We start from the raw sequence: 25,381 nt of genomic DNA, 5'->3' as shown, positions 1-25,381 counted from the left end.
GCGATATCGTATTTAAACACAGTTCATCCAGAGATAGTAAATAAAAATACACACCTCCCAGAGACGTTTACCACACTAGATCCCCAGCCCCCGCCCAAGTGGAGCTATGGTAGCTCCCCCAGATGAAAACAGACAGACAGCTGATGAGGATGAGCGCTTGCCAGCCACGGTGGCGGTTCTGTTGGCACAGAACCAGAATAATTTCGGAAGCAGCTTTCTGGAGAAACTTGTATCCAGAACAGTGGTTACTGCTATCGTCATTCAGATAGAATTTGGATCTGTGGAATGGAAGGCGGGAGGTCACGAGATTACTGTCGTTTAGTGTGAGTGTAATAGAAGACAACTAGCGTTGAATCATTAAGTATTTACAATATTTATCATCTGGTAATTTCATCTTTGTTCAACCAGGGTAGAGGACACGTTTGTTTGTGAACTGCGAGACATTTACAACCCACTCAGAAAATAGATAGCATTTTGTGCCCACTTGCAATGAATTATGTAAAAAATGTAACAAGGTTCTTTGAAAATACTTAAATTTCTATATGCTCCTTTTCTCCTTGCGGCTAAATGGTTTTGCAGCACTATCTCAAAGGCCAAGGTAAGACTTAACTACTTCCCAAAATGGCAAAGATCAAACTTTTATTTATATTTTACTAATAGATTAGGTGAGGGTAAGAGTTTATTTAACATCTCCTTCAAAGGCTACACGGTCAGCCATATTGCTGCGTCATATCTATATCGTGTCATGTTTTGTTTGTTTGTTTTTAATGCCGCACTCAACAATAGTCCATCTGTATGGCAGCGGTCAGTAAATAATCAAGTCTGGTCCAGACAAGTTTGGGCATCGATCTATCGGCATCCGATGACGTGTGCCTGACCGACCGCTTCAGGTCGTCACCTCTTAGGTCGCTTGTTGGAGAACAATTCTAAATGTCCAGTTTATGTCCGATGTGCATACCATTTCAGAAGGTTGTAGAAAATATTACAACAAGAGTACATTAAGGGTGTTCGTCGTTTATTCGATGTGTAAAGGACAGAACAATAAATATCAAACTGTAACAAAATAGAGATCTCTTTCACGGAGATGGGTCGTGCCATATTAGATCAGGGACAATCGTAAAAAAGTGCATATGCTAAATTAGGGTCTTTCGATCCGGTAACACAGACCGATTGGTGTTACAACGATCAGATGTGATCAGATCGACAAGACTCTTACAATATGATCGTGAGATCAGTGGGCATTGATAAGGCTCTAACACAACTCAAAAATACGGAAAACTTGTAAACACAACACCAAGGTACTGCAGCTCATGCTAAGAGTGATCGATGCATCGATATGTATATGTTGGTTTGTAGTGAGTGACGCCGCTGTAGACTGTGTTCCAGTAATAGTGCAAGGGGGGCAAATCGATTCAGGAGTTAAGCATGTATCTGTTTGTTGAGACTCAACATCTCGGTTTTGGTGACGAACCTGACACCTAAATTCGAACCAAGAGTCACCGGCTCCCGACTCACCCACACGACAGAACTCTGCATAACCTACTGCGGTGCCATCCAAGGCCCCGACGTTGGTTCTAACTAGCAGCGATGGTTCATTGATAGAGAATGTGTGGTTGGTTTTAATGCTGAGATGCCATGGACATGTGTAACACGGGATGTCGGTATGAGGGAGAAGTCAGTCAGGAAAACGACGCCACAACATGGATAAACATCTCACGTTTTCCGAAAACCTTCCGGACATGTTTCAAAAAAAGCTTCTCAGACTTTACTGTTCAAAAATCAGTGACCGAAGTTTTGATTAAGATTTTTTAAAACAATTAGAACTTCTGAATTTTTTAACAGTATTTTAGGTGTCTGGCCCGAAACCTTCCGGTTCAAAATGATCATGTTTCCAGAAATGGAGAACCCATGTTTTTGTGCTGTGTGCGCGACGCAAAAGCCAATTATATTTTTTAAAAGACGTAATTCAATGTTGTTTTAGCAATATCGTTTACAACAGCAAAAGCCGACTGTCGATATGCCGTCATGATCACAGTTACTCCTCTGTCGCGTTTTTGGAAAGTTCCTAATCATAATAAAAAAAACCCCAAAATCCCAAATCTTGCAAGAAACGTTTTCAGTTCAGTCGGACATATTTTTAACTATCGCAACAGTATTAGAGCCACCCCCCTACAGACTGGACAGACAATATGCAATCATATCAACTCACTGGGACCTGTGATCCGAGAGTACAAAACTGAGGTTTTCCACTCACAAAATGAGCTAACCTACCTAAATTCCAAATGTATCTCACTAAATACGCATATGTAATGTGCATATCAAAAATGAAAATGTGCGGATATATATATACAATTAAAAGAGGAAAAGAATTTCAGAGGTATTGTTTACGTAGGTGCAATAGGAGCATAGCGATCACAAAACGCGAGAACAATTCAAATGGCATACAAATGGCTTACATATTATAAGATTTGAAAATAAACACACATAAACAAACAAAATCACAAAATAACTGATGACAGTTAAAATGGCAAAAGAAACGTTGTTGATACATTTGTATAGCATTAGAGAGTCTCCAATAATTGTCTGTAGTCCGTCGTAAAACTTTTTCCACTATTTTGTTTTTCTGAACGAAGTGGAATCAGTTAAAATTATGAGATAAATGAGATAGATTATAATTGTGACTACTTACATCATTGAGCTGGGGTTTCCTATCACTTTAACTTTCTGCATGACCTCAGAAAGAATTAACACGGCGAAACAGAGCTAACATATTAAGGATCACAAAGATAGGTTAACTGTTTAAAGCATGTCAGTTTCCAAGTGCTTCAGGTATTTCTGAAGAATCTTGTGCCCAAAGAAATAATAATTTAGGAAGTTTAAATGTTAATCCACTATGAACAGGGATTTGATTTATTCTACTTAAATAAACTCTATAAACCTACTACGCTGAATGATTAAACTGGATCTTGGATACATCTGATACTGTTATGGAGTTTGAATTGACGACAAGTCTTTTTCGCCGTTTTTCTCCAGAATGGTGAAAAGTAATTTGAGAATCGTTTCTGAGATCAAGCAAACTCACTGCCATGTTTTTCCTTTGCTCATCTCGTCTTGGGATTATGACCATTCTAAATACAGATCATCGGGTCTTCATCAGTTCCGCATTCCATCGACTAAGTCAAGACCTTTTCCGAATCTATTCGTTAAAAGTTATTGATCAACACTCTAGCTATTTTACCTTCCGGGCAAATGTTGATTTGCAGATCGTATTTCCGGAAATACATCCAGAATATTAGCTGTGCATTTCCGAACAACCTAACATACAAGAAGTAATGTCGATTTGAAGTTATTTCTATTTGTTTCGGTATTGGATATTAAGACAGCCTAAAAGCATGACTATAAAATATGAGAATATGTCTGGAAATATACAATAGCTTATAACTGTACTCTTTCACCCAAATTCAGGTCTGCCGTAAAAACATATATAAGACCACTTATCATCATTATAATATTTTTCGTGTTTATCGTCATCAAATGCAACATGGCACATGCAGTTTTATATACATTTTCTAACACAGGAGGTGGAAGGTAAAATCACCCTGTACAAAACTGTCAATAACTCTCCAGTATACCTGTGAATTTTCAAACGAGGTTCAATTAAACAGTCTGGATACATGATCTTTGGACTTATTTGTAAATAAATGAAACAGCAAAATAGAAACAAAAATCAATGCGCGATACTGACTAAAAGTATGAAGGTTGATACTCATTGGCTGACAACAAGCACGCCACTGATCAGGACTGAAGAATTGGTGTCTATAAGCAATGGAAACTCTATCACGCATGGACGATAGGGTTGTTGAAAAGCTTCAAGTCGGAAAATCAGTGCACATAATATTATATATAGGTTCCCTGCCGTGTTAATTAGATAGGATTGTGCATGTTGACAAAACATGGTATTTACATGCATAAAAAGTCAACAGACAACATGGAAGGATGTGCACCAGTATGAAGATTGCATTAAAGATAACATATTACTTCACATATTGAGCAGAGTAACATCATCATACCCTTTACATAGACAATTTTTGGTTCAATGGTTTATCATCAAAACGTCAAGGAATACTGCATTTTGTATAATATTGCAAACACAAAATCAAGTAGACATGAATATGGCACCTTTGAAATTCACTGTTGTTTAAAACTGCATGTACGTATTAACTATCTGATCATCCATTTCTCATAGCTAGGTTCATATCATAATAAATTACACAATGGTTATGTACGCTAAGAGTAGTATTGTATTATGGAATCTTTATGCATAAATGAAAAACGTGGGGGAAATAAACCACAATGTGTACATCCAGACATATATTTGAGTGAAGAACGACGTGTCAGAAGTAATGGAAGCCACTTGGAGTGGAAATCACACGACACAGTTACTAATCAAGGTTGAAAAATAATGGTGAAACATCTTCTTAAAGGGAACACGAACGAGCGGTTTTCATCATTACCAATATCACAAGGGAAAGCACCATTCGACATACGGGAATTTCTCTGTCATCATATCCAAATTAATCGATGATTAATGAAGGTCAAGGCCATGTTGTTCACATCGGTTCACAAGGATCGATGAGAAAGAATAAATCAAGGTGCTGGAGCTGTCTGGCTTTCCAATCCACGTAAAGCACACTGTCATCACTGCATCGCCATGCGTATCGGTTGGTAGTCATAATACGTCATAATATTCACAGAATCATTTGCATGCATTGCATAATGTAAGGTGGCCAACCACTGTCGGAATATGCGAAACTGATCTTCCTGAGTTGGTTCGTTTCAGTTTGCTTGCAATCAACACAATGCTAGCGAGTTGTGTCGTGGCTCAATGTGTCATCAGCATTATTAGCTATTCGACTTAAAATGCCCTTTAAGTCCACAATCGTTCAACCAAACCGTGGTCAGAGGCACATTTCTACTTCCGGGGGAACCGGAACTCTACTGCCACTTTCTTGCACATGCGCATACATAAATGACGTCGGGAACATTTCAAACTCTTCCCAGCTGCATTGGCTCATCCTGCTCTGCCATGACATCAACTGTGTCTGCCATGTCTGCTTTCCTTTTGTGTGATAAGAATAAAAACAGGAGTCCTGCAGCGACAAACACAACGAACACAAGCCAGGAGAAGACGTAGGAGAAGCCATAGGATGATTCCACTCCTTGAGGATACTTCTCGGGAAGATTCTCCAAACCATGTTCCACACTTCTGGAAAACACTTCGTTCAGGACAAGAATACAGGCCGCTGGAACAAATATTAACTGATGTAAACATATTTAGTAGATTTCAAAGAGCATTATGCGATCCTTGCACAATATTACTCAGTTGACATTATAACAATGTTTACAATGATGATTAATCAGCATGTCATAAGTGGATAACCATGTGATGATTTATATACATCCAAACGTTCTTTTAACCTTTAACTTCTACTATAGTATCATAGTTATTGAGATACATGTTTTACTCAACGATGACTGCCTTTGGATTTGGTGTCTACACGAAAATAAAATGCTGGAAATATTTTGATGAGGTTGCCTTTTATGTTAAAATTCAAAAGGAGCCCAGAGACGAAGAGTTCGGACCTGGGTAAATCTAAATTCGCTTCATTTAGAGCGTTACGAGGACAGGCAGTGACAGACAGTGTTGGTGCATAATACGGTTCAGGAATTTTGAAATATGCTGCTTGAGAACCGGCTCATATTATAACCCAACCACCAAGGCTACTAGTCAATGTTCAGAAGACCTTTCGATATTTACCATGTCCCCAGAACAATTTGGTAGTCAGACCAGCAGATAACGCTATATACGCCTTACCCGTCATGAGATGCAGTAGGGCAGTCAGTCTCTTGATGATGTATCGAGGTCGCCTCAAAGTGTACACGGCAAACATGTGACCTATCACCATCAACAGAAGGGCGATGATCGTGAAGGCAATCGCTGTTCTGGTGTAGTCTGCAATACAACGGGAATTCTTGCATGACATCTCGAGGATGAAGAGGATAGAGGAATACGAGGGAAATGTGTGAAATGAGTGAGTGAGTGAGTGACTTTTGCTTTACGTCGCACTCAGCAATATTCCAGTTAAGTGGCGGTGGTCTGTAAATAATGACAATCCAGTGATCAACAGCATGAGCATCGATCTGCGCAACTGGGAACCGATGACATGTGTCAACCAAGTCAGCGAGCCTAACCACCCGATCCCTTTAGTCGCCTCTTACGACAAGAAAAGTCGCCTCTGGTTACAAGCTTAAGTTGCAAAAGGCCTATTCTACGCCGGTAAAAAATGTGTTTCTGCTGAAAATATAACAAAAATGGACTTTGTACTCACTACACGTCAAGAAGTACGTTTTGATGAAAGACGAATCCAGGAGAAATATTTTCAACCCACTTACCTTGTCAAATATATGGTGAACTATTTTATGTTCAGCATGTTACCCCGACAATCCATCAGAGCCCAGTTGCACAAAGTGATCTTAGTCATACGGTATTAGTAACTCACAATTTGAGATAGGTTTTTCCGCTAAGATCGATTTGTGCAGCCGGGCCTACTTCTGGAATGCCGTTTAAAACTGCTGAAACTACAGATTCCTGATAAAACTGTTATGGTAGAACCGCTTCATTACCCTATACGTAACACGTGTTTACAACGTTTTCAAAATGATATAAAATGATGTAGGTGATGCATCAGAAACTCGATATTTGAAAAAAAACAACAACAAGGGAACAATGCATCGGTATTCGGACCATATTATATTCAACATAATTGTCTGGATAATAATGTAGTAGAATATATCTAAATATCCTATAATATATATTAAAATTACTACCAACTTCAAATGGCAAGGATGATCTAAACTAAACTAAACTAAACTACCCATCTATTCGCAGTACCAATTACTTTAATATTCAGATACGTCTTTAAGCGTCGAATTTAAAACTGTCAGCAAAGGCAAGATGTCTTTTTAGTTATCGCGTATCGAAGCTCCTTGTTCCATGGAAGGTATTCTAAATATACGGACAAGTTGCTTCTAAAAACCTTGTAACCAACCAATAAAATTGGTTCACCTGGTCGTTAAGGTGACATATATATGTTAATGTTTTAAGGGTAAAACATACGTCATCGTGTTTCAGTTCGGTTTTACGTACGCTTTGAAGCACATTATTGTGAGTCAAACTTTAACGGTAGTGATTAGCATTAGCCATTTCACTTGAAGCAATGCCGCACAATACTGAAAATCAGATAAAATCTTCCTCAACGCAGTTCAAGGGGTACAAAAGCGAGGGGTTACTGTGAAGCATCATATCAAAACAGATGCAGAAAATATTGAAATGCACAATAAAAACAGCTTAAACAACATGGAAGCAATAATCATCTCAAAGATGATGACCGCAGATGCAACAAAACGACTTTATAGTCGTTTCCCTTGGCTTTAAGTTCCTAAATTATGCAGGATCGCTATGAACATCAATAATATATAAAGCAGTATGCAGAATTAAATGCATTATTGTTGTGATGACACATCAATAATAGAACAAAAATATAATCTATGACATACCATGCAACTTTAATATTATAGTACAATTGAGATAAAATGGATAATCCTACAACAAAGTGAAACAAAGGTTGGTTCTGAAGCGACTTGTTAAATGCTCAGTATGTAAAAAAAGATAAAAAAATCTACAAACAACAGTCAACACAAGTATTTTGTGTTAATCTCATGCACAGTCTCAATCAGAATTGTAATTAAATTCCATGCACAATATAATGAAGCTGATGCTTTTTGTATACTTTTACGTCTGAAGCTACGGGAAGCATGAAGAAGCCAATTTAAACAACCAAGAAAACACGAAGCATTATTGTGAAGGGTACATACCAATCTTTATCAGTTCGTTAGGCCCATCTGAACAATAATGTTTAAACATATTTGAAAACAGTGAATATTTGCCCCTGATGCTATTCCGTTAATCATCGTCAAAATAATGACACAAATGAATTCATGTTAAAGTATCCCCCTGATATTAAGTCTTATGCCAGTGTTTATAGCCATATGGTGAGCATGGCAATGACAGTTTCAGGAAGATTCTATTGTCTACGGGTGTCACTGGCTCACTCCACTAGAGTCACTAACAAGGTCAGGGACATATTGGAAATGTACCGAGAAGTTAGTTTGATACATGAACAAATGATCAGTGTTGTGGCCGGTTGTCACAAAGCCTCATACAGAGAATAACTTGATCCCTACAGAACGATACTCACATTATTCCAATGTAGACTAACGTCACGTCAACCATGACACATTTGGTACAGATATGCAAACATTACCTGTTATTGATCCCAGTGATACAGTGATCCACATATCCTGGCTTACAATAGAGTACTTTTTCTTCACACTCAAATATTTATTTCATGATAAAAATTACTATGGATATTTGCAGATAACTTTCACGAACGTGTACATGCTCATCACACAGAGTAGTGGACAGATGGATGAAATTCATCTCATGAAAACATCACTGTCATGGCACCAGGGGATATCAGCCTACAGGACTTACTAATAGCACTGTCATGTATATTTGAAATATCTTACCCAGGCGGATTTATACACAAAATTTATTACTACAACTGTCAAAGTGATTTATTGACTGAGCAAATATGGATGACTGCCGCGTATTCCCATGATACGTCAGACCAAACCCATTATGGCGCTTGCATTTAATTCGATATTGTTCTAGGGAGAATGGTTCCTCAGAAGAACGTCATGTTTTATTCATTACACCCCAATGTAATTATTTAGTAACCTCCTGTTAATCAAAAATCACAATTATCATATTTACTACCATAACAGTTTAATTGTTTAAGAAATATATATCTTTGACGAAATGTTACTCTGAGTATGTTGGTATAGGTTGGTTATTTTCAACAATAATATGACGCCAGTATGAGTGAGGGTCTCACGTGTAAATATACGATCCACTATATGATATAAACAAGTGTGTCAGATTATATGTGATCCACTATATGATATAAACAAGTGTATCAGATTATATGCGATCCACTATATGATATAAACAAGTGTATCAGATTATATGCGATCCACTATATGATATAAACAAGTGTATCAGATTATATGCGATCCAATATACGATATAAACAAGAGTATGAGATTATATACGATCCACTTCATGATATAACAAGTGTATCAGATTATATGCGATCCAATATATGATATAAACAAGAGTATGAGATTATATACGATCCACTTCATGATATGACAAGAGTATGAGATTATATGCGATCCACTATATGATATAAACAAGTGTATCAGATTATATGCGATCCAATATATGATATAAACAAGAGTATGAGATTATATACGATCCACTTCACGATATAACAAGTGTATCAGATTATAATGGGATAATATACATCTGCTTATCTTATTATTGTAAAATTCAGCATATATACAGGTAGATTACTATAACTAGACGTTCCTGCTTACCTAAATAGTGGCTGTCTATCGCCTTGTTTTGTCGTATTTCCTCCTCTGTAGGAAACAGGTTGTGAGATTCACACTCATCGTCTGAAAAGGAAACAAAGTTCATATTTAGGAAACATAAGCTAAACGTTTTACATATGTTCAAATTGTTATTTAAACCTAAAAAAGCAGCAGCTCATAAATCTACTATTTAGTTGTTTCTAAAATATTATTTATGAAACAGGCAACACCCTTTTTACAAAATGAAATCACATGTCGAGACATCGTGAAACAAAATCTGAATATTACAGAGTTATGATGTTTATTTGATTGAGTGAGCTATCTAAGATTTTCTTTAGTTTTGTTTTCGACCCACTGCACACCGCAATTCCATTTGTACCTTGCCTTATCTGCAATATTCATCACAGCACACATCCGAAAGAATAAAGACATGTAATGGGTTCCTCAGCCTGTCTGTGCTACACGTCATATATGCTTGCATGCGAGGTATGTAAGTGCGAAGCACTAGAACATATTCTAAAACCAACCTGAGATTAAAAAGACGGGACTATTACAATTAAAACAGGCAATAACGTTACAGTTTAACACGAGGAACACGTCTATAAAGCCACTTGACCTATATTTAGATAAGTAAACTGCCGACCAGCCCTACGGGAGGCAATTTGCCAGCAATTAGCATTAGCTAGAAGCTTTGCTGATGGTTAATCAAACGATTGTCCATAACCAACTGGGCATGTCAAAGAGACAAACAGGCCATTGTACTTGAGAACAGACAGTGGCATGATAAGGCATAATGATAACACGAGATAACAACTGTAAAGAGATTTCGGTTCCCGCTGGACATATTATAGATTTTCTATTCAGAGGAGATGGGATTTCGGCACCTTAGATACAGAAGACTAGATCCCGGTACATGTTGCTGGCATGTAAGTAGGTGAGGCTGATTACAGTAACACAAGCCACGGATTCCTGTTACTGACACACAACTTGTTCTGATTCAATTTTGGAAACCATAGTCTTCTTTTATTGAGGAACTGCAATGCTGTGCTGTTAGCTTCTACAGCAGAGAATGCCTCAGATTTACCATGATATGTTACGGCGAAGAACCTAAATTGTGACATCTATTTCATCAATACTACCCGTCAAAAGGTTAGACTCAGTTAGAGCACCCACTTATGTATATGTATATGGTAACATTGAAGGTGACTTCCTCCACTAACTTCGGGGAGCCGACAGCAAACCTTATGTAGATAAACTACTCGGGGATCATGCATCGAACTGCCGAAAAGCAGGTGCATATGTGGTGCGCGTGAACAGTTGCGTTTTGATGTGAGTTTTCTTAAGAATTCGCCAATTTTAGCTGATTTCCAGTATTTATTGAACTCATGACAGTAATGTTTTCAATGTTACGAGTTTGTATTACCATGCATCAGGATATGTGTAAACCTATAAACAGTGTAAACCTATAAACAGTGTAAACCTAGAAACAGTGTAAACCTATAAACAGTGTGGAACATACTGCAAAAGCTAGTTTAGAACAGTTGACTGAAGCAAGTGGCTACATTTATAATTACACAAGTGACTCGAAACGTTTGATGGGTAGGATATCTACTCCCGCGTTGAAGGGTGACTGAACATTAAACAAACAACAGATGGAAATTCAATAATGTTATCCATGCAGGCATAATTGTTCTTTGGACCTATTGTCTGCAGTGTTTAGGTGACCTTTTGAAAATGTTGAAATATTTCAGGTATTCAGAAATCCCATTTTGAATTGTCTTGTGTACAAGCACTAAATATTATTAATATTAACTTCATCTGTTATATAGAAGTGATAGGTTAGCCAAGTGGTCGAAGCGTTCGCTCGTCACGCCAAAGGCCCATGTTCGACATTGGGTGCAATGTGTGAAGCCAATTTCTGGTGGTGTCCCTTGTCGCAATATTGATGGCTAAACATGGCGTAAACTCACTCACGTATCTGCTTTATTGTATTATTTATTGTATTATTTATTTTATTAAAATTTATTTTATTATTTATTTTAATCTTCACATAACACGACGTTTCGGATGTTGGCGTCCCCCTTCACCAAGTGAACAAAATAGGAATCAGATGGCAGGAGGTCATGTAGGACCTGGACCAACACCTGATGTCACTGTCACTTAAGTGACTCTTATGTGCTGATATTTGATTGACTGTTTGATTTGATCTCTCTCACTCCTAATTACCCAGGCCGCAAGGATAACTGTCCATTACACTGAGAGTACCGGGTATTGCGGGGTATTGATCACACAAATTGATTAGAACCATCACAGTGCACCCAGAAACCCATGTGCACAAGGTACCGATGAAGGACGCAATCAAATCCAGAAAATCATTTCGATGAATGTTTACATATAATTTGTTTGGCTCAGAAATCAGTCACATATACTAATCCCACGTCTTCATCATGTGTGGGTATTGATGTACAAATTAAGCATACACACTGCCATGCAGTGAACACCATCGATGAAACAGCCAATTAAATCTAACCGAATTTACACCAAAGATATACATAAGGCACAGCTATCGCTTTCTGCACATGCGGTAACGTCTAAATGTCTTCATTTATCCAAGCATTTATTTTACAAATTGAAACCAAACATACTATGTAAGCAATAACGTACTTATGAAAGAACCTGATGATGAGATTTCAATCTTATATTCACACCAGAATGCATGGATAGTCATTGACAGACATGATGTCGGAAGTTATATAGTGACGTAAACATCAAGCGGTTATATTTCCCTTCCTAATGTCTATCAGATGTTATCACAGGCTCATGACACGCACGTTGATATAAGTTAAACAGTATATTGGCTTCTAACCAGAGAGAAGCATGTTATGGCAAAAGCTGTTTCATTTACATGCGGTGCCAATGAAGGGTGAGGTGTTGGTGTTAAAGACGTAGAGTCTTCTTTATCAAAGACATTGGTCCGCGAGGTAACGTATAACGTCAAAGCCAGAGAACAGAGTGTCTGTCATCTATCAAACACATTTTAACGTAAATAATGTGGATATAATATGAATGGAAAACTGAAATTAACAGAGATGACGCCAAGTGTTTGCGCATGAAACTCAAAACGTGAGCCCCGAGAAGATGCTAAACATGTTACTGTCTGTGCTATACATTATGTACGGATATGTAATGGAAGCTAGTGGGGGATACAACAGTGCTGACACCGGGTGTCAAATGGAACTAATGTGAGCAATCGAGATGATGCCAAATACGTCTCTGGATATGATACGTAAAAGCAAAATAGTGGCGGAAATAATATGTATGGAAATATGTATGCGTTTGCGAATTAAACTGGTAAGGATAACATCTGAGGTAATGTAAAACATGTTTCTGTACAAAACAAATGTTACGTTCGAAATGTAACGTGAAAGGTAAACTAGTGTCGAAAACGATATGGACGGCAACGCCTTAAAACACCCCAGTACTGATCTCTGACACCGATTCGCAGAGCGTTTGTAACGATACGGCCAATCGTAACTCCATAGTTTTGGAGAACGTAGTAGCGCTAAGAGCACTTTGTACCTATTTCCTTAAGATTGAAAAAGGTGAGCCCCAGTGAAAATACAAAAACATCATACACGGAATGTACATATTCTTCTAGGGATTCCCAGAGTATCGTTGCTTTTTTGACAGATGTCAACATATATCAACAGTGTGGGCAAGTATCCATCTACAGACATCAACGACTTTCATCCCGGAAAAATGAAACCCTCTTCATACCATTGATATAAATAACGTAGAGACATACTCTTCATGCATTTATCGCTTTGTGTTTGCAATGCAGCGATGCAGTGGTGGTAGATAGATTCAACTTAAGGTTTTCACACACTCGTAGCTGCATTTAGCGAGAAATTTACAACACAACAGTAATCAAAATACAACAGCAGCTCCATCACATTTCGTTCAATTAACGAAAATGGTATTCTGTATATGAATCTGGGTATACATAACGGGCTTTTAAGATAAAACCTGTGACCATCCTTCAGTGTGTAGCAGGACCATCATGGCTATAGTTGGTGTGGTGGTGTGTGGTGATGTGTGTAGTATGTGGTATGTGGTGTGTGGTGATGTGTGGTGGTGTGGTGGTGTGTGGTGATGTGTGTAGTATGTGGTATGTGGTGTGTGGTGATGTGTGGTGGTGTGGTGGTGTGTGGTGATGTGTGTAGTATGTGGTGTGTGGTGTGTGGTGATGTGTGGTGGTGTGGTGTGTGGTGTGTGGTGTGTGGTGTGTGGTGTGTGGTGTGTGGTGTGTGGTGATGTGTGGTGGTGTGTGGTATGTGCCGTGAGGTGTGATATTTGTCTGGTTCAAGCGTACTCTCATAACAACGTTGACACAGCGTCGATTGTTAAGATGAAATGTTCTTAAGAGAACATCTCCCAAAGTCATCCTAAATAGTTTGATACAGATCACAGATCGGCCACAGAAAAAATGTCTATCCAACTCAAGTCATAAATATTTCAGAATTATTGGTTTTTATTAAGATCGTGTTATTATTCTGCAATCGAAGAAATTTGATATTTTGCCAAAGCTTCTCTTTCCTAATAACATAAGGAAACGTGTGCAAAATGAAAAAAAAATCAATAATGTATAAACTTTTCTACGCAGCACAAATTATTAAATCTTCTTCATTAATATTGACGATTCAGCCCATAAACAGCCAGATAACATCAAAGCAGCACTGTCACAGCATCCTGACTAACCATCATGGCTGTGGAAGGTTGTATATCATAGTAAAGTCTCTTACGGCGGCATGGGTTGCAGAGACATTTGGAACCATGAGAAATGTGAATTATATGTTGATATGGACATTAAACAATATGCATTTTCAGAGTTGATTTGGTTCTTGTTCTCAGCAGCAGAAACAATACTCCCAAAGTACAAACGTGTTGGGGTGGTCATCACTGGATTGGCAGATAGTTCCGCTGTAAATGTGCTCATAAAGTGGACGTACACCATACTACGCATGCACACACACGCACGTGCGCATACATTTACATGTGCATCCTTTCATACACGAGAAAGACATGGAACGTAATTATCGGAATGAGCCTTTGTTGATGTCAACGAGGAGTGTTGTAAACGTTGCTTTTAAGGGCATGTAAGCAGCGTCTCAAAATGTGACAATCTGTGACAAGAATGTTTCCTAATACAATTCCCAATTTGTATCATATGTTCCCTCGTTTGGTTCAGGAGCCATTGTCCTATTGTTGCACGCCGCGATATAGCTGGAATGTTGCCGAGTGCAGTGTAAAACTACGCTCACTCACTCACTTGCCGTTGTATGTGATTGTAACGAGTGCAACCAGCGGGGCGGGATACGCTCTCATCACATCTTTATAGTTATTCATAAACACATGATGTTAACACAGTCGAGATCGCACAATGAAAACATGCTTTCCTTATCACTTTGGAAATGTATTCGTCTAATAGTACGATTGTGAAAGAACAATAATGTTTGATGTACTCCGTAATTGTCGGATGATCATTAAATACAGAAAACCGATAATTGAAATAACAGCACAATGGCGAACACCATTACTCTACAGACTACACGGTCATACTACCACCGTCGTTGTGTCTCATAAAACACCATGCACTTAGTGTCTAAATTGGAAACAGAAAATATAATTAATAATTTCCTGTACAGTGTCATCGTTATTGTCAATCACGGACAATGGCATCCCTTCGCGGTCATGAAATCCTCTCACCATTTGCTTAAAATAGGCAACCTTGATAGAGGAACCCGTCGCCTGGCTATTTCTAGGCTGTCATATTATTGTTGAAAGACCTCGTCAGAACGAAACTATCCACTGGTAACAAACTACGTTAGCTGGGTGATTCCATGATCACCACGATAGACAGACACCACGGCGACGGATTAATCACGCACAACCTTAATTTGAACTTCACGTGAGCGAAACAGCGTGGATGGTTTATGTGTGTAGGCAAACCAAGGTTTTTCAATATCAATCAAAGTGGTGATACACTTCAGTCCATTTAGAAGCGGATAATTGGATAAAATGCTTTCACTGGACGTGTATTGATTGTGAAAATCAGTGTGGGGGGAGTCTGGGAGGAGGGAGAGAGAATCCGGGGACATATGGGGGTAGGGGTGGGGGCTGGAGTCGGGGTGTACAGCGATATCTGTGGGTTGGTGGTTAACGAGTGGGATGTCGGTATGGAAGTGTGGTCCGGTGGTGGGTATTCGCGGACGTGGATGAGGGGGGTTTCCTGTGTTGTGGTGTATATGGATACTTGTGTGTTGATTGTTGTGGGGTAGGGTGCCTGTACGAGATTCAGGTCAGTTTCGAGGAACTCTTTGCTTTGAATTAACGCCATAAAATCCTCCACAGATTCATAAAAAATCTCCGCTAAAACAGAACCCTACTACACCAGCGTGTTTACTGAACACACTGTACAGTTTCTTCAAGATATCAACGTAGTCCTAACATTTATCCGTTCATAACGTCATTGTCCGCTGTTCAGTATATCAACAACTGGTGTGTTTAACACAGATTCAACAATCTTGGACTGGTACCACGGCATTATTAGAGAACGCGGCGTAATGGAAGCTTCACTCATTCATAAAGTAACTATATTTGACATATATCAGAAGGCATCTGATGACAGAACAATGTCCTTTTTGCGTTCTATCCTAAACACTATTTATTGTATTGATTGGTGGACATGCACGTGTTAACTCAAAGCTGGGCTTTCCTGAGCAGTAACCGTAACGCTAAAACACATACATCAGGCACGTAGGCGGAAATAGACATAGCTGTTTCGCCCTCTGTATTAAGGCGGGTTGATTGTAGTCCATCACTGTAATTATCAGGAGAGCTCCACGGCCTTCGTGTGGTGATAGTGATGATGCTACTGTACCACACTTATACATAACCGCGCCGTCCATCAGTACTTCCACTCCCCTCCAACGGTATTGCAAACATTGCATTATTCTGCCGTCGTAAACGACGTGGGTTGGTCACATGTCACAGGGCCTTAATTACTATAGGATATTGTAATGTGACATCATTTATCCTATCAGGTTTTGACAAGGCGACAATAGATGCTTGTTATAGCATTCGCTCATCATGTTGAAAACTCGGGTTCGATTCCTTACATGTGGAGCCAATATCTGAATCTCTGCCGTCGCAAGGACATTGCAGGGTTCTTGGTAAAGGTGGCATCGTAAAACTATACTCACTCTGCTGGCTAGCATGAATGTTACGACCAAACCTACAAATGGAGTCGCCTCCAGATATATATCAGGTGGTCCCTAGTGTGTCAGATACATCAAGTGGTCTTTAGTGTGTCAGATGTATCAGGTCGTCTTTAGGGTGTTTATGAAAGAATAGGCTACTGTGCATTATTTGTTGAAAACTGAAAATTGTCTCTCACGACATTTTCCAAACATTTTCTCGAACACAATACATGAAACATTAACCTGTATCCAACCATTGTCGTATTATCTTATTATAACACTATTGCATCAATATTCATGTCAAAAAGCAATTACGTTTTCTGAAATGGCCAGTCCTTTTGAAAATACCTTATTAAGGACTGAAAGTAGCTCTTATTGTAGTAAACGGGCGTTAAGAGGTGGTACCTTCTTGTTACCCTGCATGCACTTGGCATTAAACAAACCAACCAAGGACCGGTAGGGGCGGAGTCTGTATAGTGTGTCTGAGTGGGGTATCGGTGTTAAACAGTTGCATGGTATCTCATACATTTGTTTCAGGGCCTGTACGACAGACTAGGTATATATCTCAATAAGCTACAATTATACAACCGGAATCATACCAGGATTGTACAAAGAGCGACCCACATGTTATCCACTATGGAACAAACTTCAAAGCTAAGTGAAACCATTTGTGGTCTCGAGGTACATATTATAAACATATACCTGTACAAATGTTAAGTCAGATGACCAAGTTTATACATTACGATTAGCCAATGCAATATGGTTAACCTCTAACTTCAACAACAATAAACGATCGAATGACTTGCTCTTCCGCAGGGCATGAAGAACACCCTAACAACACCACAGTAATAAACACACCACATTGCACTGCAGGTATGTGGACATGACCTTGAACCATTGGGATTCTTTCCTTAACTATTCTCCAACCAGTTGACAGTAAAACCTTTTAACCCAGATCTGTATAACACGCGTTACTGGAACAGGTTTATCACTTGGGAATAATCTATCTGTTTCTGTGGTTGGGTGAGGGAGTATTTATCTTCACCACATCAACTAGTTTGAACTTTGTGTGAAGGTATTTTGTAAGTGGCATGTCTTCTAGTCTCACTAGCGTACACCGCAGGACCTCCTTTACGTTGGCAATGGGGATTAAGCTTGTTTTCTTAACTGTGAAGGCAGGCTTACTTTACGTAAATATTGCTGGATGGCCCGCCGTGAGACATGGAGGTGGAGTAAACACTTTCTGACCAGAAACGAAGAAGTAATTGATGGTCTTCACGTGTTTATCTTTGTCGTCACGTCAAATAAACATACTGGAGGATGTCTAAGTTCTGGCTTGTCATGTCTGTTGACTTATGCAATACGTCTTACAGGATTACACAACGGTTAAAAAGACGTTTGTATATTAGTTCCGTTGGTCCATATTCTGGATGCAAATTATCAGAACTGAGAGAAATGCGTTCTCCTCTGTCTGCAACTGTAATGGAATATTCATATGAAAACAATGAAATTAGTTTTGCATTATCAACACAAATAAACATACATATAAAGCATACGAACCACAGGTATCATAAATCATAATAGATAAGTTATACAATGCATATTTAACATTCAGCCTGTCACACTGAAAACGAGATCCGGTTGTTGGCGTATCTGTAATTCGTGTGATGGTACCTTACTCTGTAGGCACGAATTGGAAACAGGTTTTCATTTTTCTGACATCAATTTGAATATATCGGTACCTTACGACAGTGCCATATCCCTATCAGGTGCGTAGACAAGTTCTGCATGGGGTTCACGAGTCATCGGTAACTCGACTCACTTGATGACTCCCTTGCGTGCAACTGACTGACATTGTTTTGCCAGGAGAAATTTAAGTGATTGTCATCTATTTACCCCTCTATGACTGTTGGATCCAGTTTGAGCATTATAAGTTGTTCACTGGTCACGTGGGGACCATGGGTTGATATACCCTCGACGTTTCTTTATAATCCCTGGGCCCGAAGAGGCCCAGAACAGACCATCGCTCAGCGAGTCAGAAAACGGCATATATGTGTGAGGTAAGATAAAGTTTCTTATCTTATCGTATATCAAAGCCCACGATATCACTACGAACTGTACGAGTATTTCCAACATTGAGCATGATGAGTCAACAGAATTGTTTTTGCGTGATGATGTACGCACCATGGTGATACATACCTCTGAGGAATGTTCTTCAGAGTATGTACACACAGCCATGCTACATGCATCACCAATGACGTTGTAGAGACGTTCATGCAGATTACAGCCACTTTATCCTTTAACACCTCTTTAGACCAATTACACCTTTCATTTCCAACCCTGTTTTAAATTTCATACCACTTCCTGACAAACATATAATGAACCTTATATCCTCTTAAGTATCAGTGATGAATGCCTGCTAATGACATATGGTAAAATATATAATCGTTTTCTCTGAGTTTTACGCCACACGGATGTGCCGCTCACATCAATAAGTGTAGGTATGCTTTATGAAGATGCTGGCAAATGAATATCTAATTGACATGACACTTAAATCTACAGAGTGTTGTCTGAAACTATTCCCATGCTGCGTCAAGTTAAGACACCACTTGAGATGACGCTAAAACCACAGATGGTTATTATTTCCTGATATTTATAAACAACAGTAGTAATATACACCGTCACGATTAACCTGCGCCTGTAAGTGTTGTGCTGGTGCCAACAAGCTAGGGGAACGACTAGTGCCAGAAATAACCTAGGACACGCACCCTGCGTCTCGAGGTTCCACGCAGCATAGGTTCCAACAATCTCAACTTCTTGAAACACGAGAAAGAGAATAACGTGGCTCCGATGACATAGCAAGATGGATGTCCACGGATGGTATTGGTCATTAACGATACTATGTTTGACGCGGATGGTCAAGGATATTGCTGACTGCGGAATTACACAAAGCGCATCTACTCACTTCACTCACGTATATACTCAAAAGTTTAGACTCACTTAAACACTTACCATATGTTGTGCGGTGTTTGATATATGGCTACATCAGTGATTGATTTCTCCACTAACGTGGGGGAACCAAGTGCAACTCATAGAAGACAATCTTATGGAGAACAACTTCTTGATTTATTTTTCACAACGTCTCTGTGCTAGTTCTTTATCCACCTGTGGAAGGGGTAAGAACTAGCCCAGAAACGTTGTGAAAAATAAATCAAGACTTTCTTATCCACAAGATTTGTCTTGTGTTACCATACCAACTTCTAAATGTCTTTGAAGAATCTCAAGTGCAACTCAATCTTTTCACCGTTTCGAATTCGTGTTACAATACATCAGTTCACGTGAAAAAAGTACCTTTAAACAGTATGGAATATTTTGCAAAATCTATTAAATTATTGCATCTAAACTTGTGATGGGTAGTGAATACTGACATAAATATTACTCTGGGTACGTTTTCGTCACCCGTCCTTCCATAGGCCATGTGTAAGCGAACCCACCTTGACGTGGCGAACAGGCAACAGGCCAAACGATAGTGTTAGTGTGACATATCGATAGTAAGACATTCATTCCCTACACAGCTGTATCTAGACGAGGTACAGCGCTCATCAGAAATTGTGACAATGCAATTACTAGTCCACCCTTACCATATACTCAGTGTATCGCGGATCCTGTTCTGTCATTAATACATGACAAGCCGGAAGTCAATCAAATAGATCACCCCTACTAGGATAGACAGGCGTACGATGATATCATGAAGATATGTCTTTATCAGAAACACTCATTGCTAATGGTATCACTGAGAAAATAATCATGGTTCACTAACAATCAATAAATCCCCAACTCCTCGAAATACTCGCGTCGCAAATGGGTACCCGTTAGTATCAGCTCGTAATTTACGAGCTTTACACCTTCTAACTGTTCATGGGAGGGCTGAGAGTAGAAAAGGCACCACGGCAATATGACAGGGTCCCATGACTATCATTCTCCAGTTGATGGCACATACAGATGTTTTCAGTTTTGACTTTGAAATTCACTCTTACACCTTTCTTTCATCCAACAACGTTACAGTAAAAAGGGATCCTTTTCAAAGTGTAAACGGTAACTACACACTTCGTCATATGTAACACAAGTGCATCACGGTTTAACTCTCATGAAAGACACATGGCAGTGCGGAAATAACACCAGAAGCAAGAAAGGACCAGGTGGAACTACTTTGTTTCACGTCGCTGAAGAAATACACAGAAGGTTGTTGTATGCAGGGGGTAGCTCTCTCAACACACAAAACCTAGTTCACCATAGTAACGCGCATCGAGACATTTCCACTAAAATGCCAGAACGTTTGATGAGAAACAAATACACTCGACAAAGCTATACTGACGGACAAAAGAAAGTATACAGGTATGTTTGATAAAAAAAAGGTTAGACGTATGTTCATTTTTTTCAAAAGACAGATATCATCATATTATCAGATACGACAATTGTTTACATTGAAAAATGCAAACGTTGTTCAAGAGATAACATTCATTTCGTCATATCAAATATCCAATGATTCAAGGCAGTATTGTATTACATTTTCAACATGCACAAACAATCAATATATCATGAAAAAACTCCTGAATTATTCAATATTGAACCTTCAATTTGTCATCTGTCATGTGATGGTAATTGATATCTTCAAGACGAAAATATATTACAATAGAGGCCATATTGGTAATGCGATCTGAGTCCATTTAACATACTCGCTAAATCACATCAAAACATGGAAATTCTGCATAATGTAAGGTGACACGAGTTACAGGTCGATAATTATTGTTAGAATACATGTCAAACATTTACAAGTCAAAACGTCCCGAAACGCAGTAAATAAGCTTCATGCTGATTTCCCCAAACATTTGCAACAAGCGTGATGTAATCAACTGTCAACAATCTGCGCTGATATCATCAGTGATATCCAAAGGTGATGCACGAGTGATACAATGCATCCTCTTCCAGAACATATTACACAGCTGTTGATATGATTATCAAGGTAAATGTTAGCCTGACCTGTATGCGATACGGCCAGAAGGTAATTTCACAACATCATCTCTGTCACTAGACTGGTTACACTGACATGCTGTGCAATAAATTAATATGCGGTAGAGTAGACTAGTACGTACATACGTCTGATGTCGTATGTGGACAAACCGGTGACAAATGGATGCTGTTTTAAGCAAACTACTCGCAAAGGCTGTTATATAATCCGGTCTGCACAAGACAATCCCGTGACTCACAACATGAATAACTCCTCTAAGTATCCTCTAATTTTGGGTTCAAAACACGTTCAATGACTCATCTATCAAACACAAATTAATTCAGTATTAATGGACCAAAAAACAAAGAAAAAAAAGAAAAAGTTGCGTTTCCTTTCCTGTTCAGTATGCGTATGGTCATGATGACATTTCAAGCAGCAACTTGCTCAGTCCTCACTTTCAGTCTTGATGGTTCAAAATCATTGCATCAGTGGTCGAAATTTACATTGAACATGGAAAGTCAAAACTAACATTGTTATGGAAACTACAATTCGTACGGTATTGGAGTAACAAAACACAGATTAAAAAGATAACAACAATACAAACACTAAAATGAAACAAATTAAAACGAACGCCATTTAAAACTTATTATTTCTTCAAGTAAGAAATTAATCGTTATCGGAAAAGTTTCTTAAACCAATGTTTAATCCAATTCAACTTAATTGCCGTAAGTCATGCTGAGAAAAAAACAGGATCTATAATCAAAATTATTTCATCTCATATTACTTTCTTCAGACGTCTTAAGTCCAATTCCTCCGAAAGAATCAATAATTTCTTTTCCGAAGCAACAAAAGATACATTTCCCCGACCTGAGTACTGTATTAATAAATCCATCCTCTTGATAGATTTACCTTTCAAGCTGGTGATATATGGACATAGATAACAGTTACACGCATATAGTACATCTTTGTAACATGCGACAAGGATGAAACATAGATATTCTTGAGATACCGATCGATTAGCATATCCAAGTCGAGAGGCAGACACAGTGAAACCAGTCATATACTTATACCTTCCACAAAACAACCTTTATGCACTATATGCAATATTTATATGACCATTCATTGCAATTTATATATATATATATATATATATATATATATATATATATATATATATATATATATATATATATATATATATATATATATATATATATATATATATATATATATGTATATATATATATGTATATGTATATGTGTGTGTGTGTGTGTGTGTGTGTGTGTATATATATATATATATATATATATATATATATATATATATATATATATATATATATATATATATATATATATATATGTATAAATATTTTGAAGTAAATATGCATCTTTACGATAAGTACATGGTAACGTTTATAAAAACGTAAATACGTAATATTTTTGTTTTAGAGAGAAACAAACGTGGGTGACGTAATCTATACAAGCCAAAGATGAGATGTTCTATTTTTAAACCATCGTTGTTATGGCGAATTAATAATTCAACTTTGATATATATTTTGCTATAGTGCAATGGTTTTATCAGGCTATAAGCCCTATATGGTTATAGATTAGGTTTAAAAACCGAAAGGAAGCATAAACATTCTACAAGCTAGAGAAATCTGTCTCTCACTACTTTTCATGATATGACCTATACATTATCCTCTCATATATCATGCCCAAACTAATGTCATTTGCACTGCTGATCCATGGAGAAATCCTGATCAATGCCTCGCACATTCATCATTGATTGCCAAGAGACCCTAATGCCTTTCCTTCATTTGATAATGTTTCCACACCTATACCACAATCTACCGCGTTATTTGAAACTGTTTCGACAGTGGTTTATGTCACACATGTAGAGTGTTACGAGTGTGTATTTTCTGTATATTAAGTAATAATTATTATTGGGTCGCAAAATTTAGTGTTTTGAATAATAATTATGATGGGTCACATTTCGTTTTAATAGATGGTCAACACTTTTAGGATTCTGGTTTTCCGGAATTTATCTGCTCCTAGTTATCTATGTGTTTACTTCCGGGAGATGTATTCAGGGCATTCTACAGTGTTGACGATGTTCGTAAGTGCCCGAACTTTCGGGGAATGACTTAGTATATATAAAAAGGCTGGTTGCCGTGTTGAGGGTGACACTCATTCATATTTGCTGGAGTTACATCGCCAACAATCATCAACGCCTTATCTACATCATCCGCTGTCAGACCGATCGCTGTGTTTACATTCTGCATAGCTGATTCTCGCACTTTGGTGAGTTTGCTATGTAATATTTTGTGACCCATTGACTTAGTCTCTCTTGAATTGTATTTGTAATCAGCATTGTGAAATTGACTTGTGACTTTGTATACCTTGCTCTCGTTGCATAATAATACATAATTTGAAAGTTTATGACGTTCTGTTTTGCAGGTTCACAAGGGGATTTCTTACATCGTTCGTCACAGTCAATCCTTAACTATAACAAGAGCTGGTAAATAGAAGCGACAAAAACCTTTCCACATTCATTAGAAATATCTGGCATAGAGTCGACTGTACAATTGGTGGTATTTTAGAAGATGCCATGTGATGAACACAGAGAATTTTCTGGGTTTCATTTTCTGTTGATTCTTGTTAAGGAATAAAGTTCATTCTTTTCTGTTTTAAGATTAAAAAGAAGATGAAAACCAGACAATTCTCTATGTCTATCATGAGTATGTATTTGGTGAGTAGTGTCACAACTATTTTTGTTTTACTATATGAAGGCATCATAGCAGCCTTTCAACAAGCAGCCGTATCTTTGATGATGATGATGATGATGATGGTGACGACGATGATGATGATTAGGAGATTTAACGTGCCGTATCTTTCCAAAAATTAATACTTACTTCTTAAGGCAGATTGTTTGAATGACGGCTGCCGGTATGGCAAAACATGCTTACTCTTTCCGATAACACCAGGTGTCATCACTGGTGTTCAATGTCCATTCATACACATTTTACAGTTATTTTACCCTCCGCACCAAATGGAGTCTGTTTCTTAAGATAGTCTCTTGAACAAAGGTTATCTTGTATATACCCTATACATATCACCTGATATAATTTGCTACTGTCAATAAATTCATGAGGACTTGTTATCTCGATGTAACACCTCATACACCTCACTGAAAGGAATATCAGCATAGGTTCTTGACGTGAGTGTATCAAGCATGTTCACCCACACAGAAGGAGATAAAGGTTCCTTGAGATACGTTCTGACATTTAGGTGTTACCTGGGTAGGCTTTGTACAGGAATATGGCGCTTTGGGGGTCCGGGGCAAAGGGAGTTGAACCATAAGGTGAAAAGGTAACGGGGAGACTGGAGCTCATTAGAACACGGGTGTTTGGAGCCTGGAGGAACAAACATGATGCAGTCACCGTGAACTGAATACAGACCCTTCCTTGAACTAAGTCCGCTCGCTCTTCACCACGTGTTGGGGAATGAGGTACATATAGTATTGCTTCTTACCTCGACTACTCAGTCAAACACT

At 38.3% G+C, this 25,381-nt stretch overlaps 1 protein-coding gene across 2 annotated transcripts in view; it reads right to left on the bottom strand.

Annotated features, from left to right (window-relative positions):
- Positions 1 to 998: 998 nt before the first annotated feature.
- The window catches only part of LOC137284660 (voltage-dependent calcium channel gamma-1 subunit-like), a 39,495-nt gene continuing 15,112 nt past the window's right edge, over positions 999 to 25,381 (bottom strand). The window contains exons 2-5 of one of the 2 annotated variants that reach the window (XM_067816557.1): positions 9,562 to 9,642; positions 7,936 to 7,962; positions 5,876 to 6,013; positions 999 to 5,303 (exon numbers count right to left, since the gene is read on the bottom strand). In XM_067816557.1, the coding sequence (XP_067672658.1) occupies positions 5,047 to 5,303; positions 5,876 to 6,013; positions 7,936 to 7,962; positions 9,562 to 9,642 (503 nt within the window). In that variant the 3' untranslated portion in view covers positions 999 to 5,046. The remainder of the gene's footprint in view (positions 5,304 to 5,875; positions 6,014 to 7,935; positions 7,963 to 9,561; positions 9,643 to 25,381) is intronic. The other variant, XM_067816558.1, reaches the window with a different exon arrangement.

The sequence above is a fragment of the Haliotis asinina genome, chromosome 5 (genome assembly GCF_037392515.1).
Source record: "Haliotis asinina isolate JCU_RB_2024 chromosome 5, JCU_Hal_asi_v2, whole genome shotgun sequence".
Lineage (NCBI taxonomy): Eukaryota > Metazoa > Mollusca > Gastropoda > Lepetellida > Haliotidae > Haliotis > Haliotis asinina.
The sequence above is the reverse complement of the archived record's forward strand: the minus strand, read 5'-3'. Positions and strand labels throughout refer to the sequence as shown.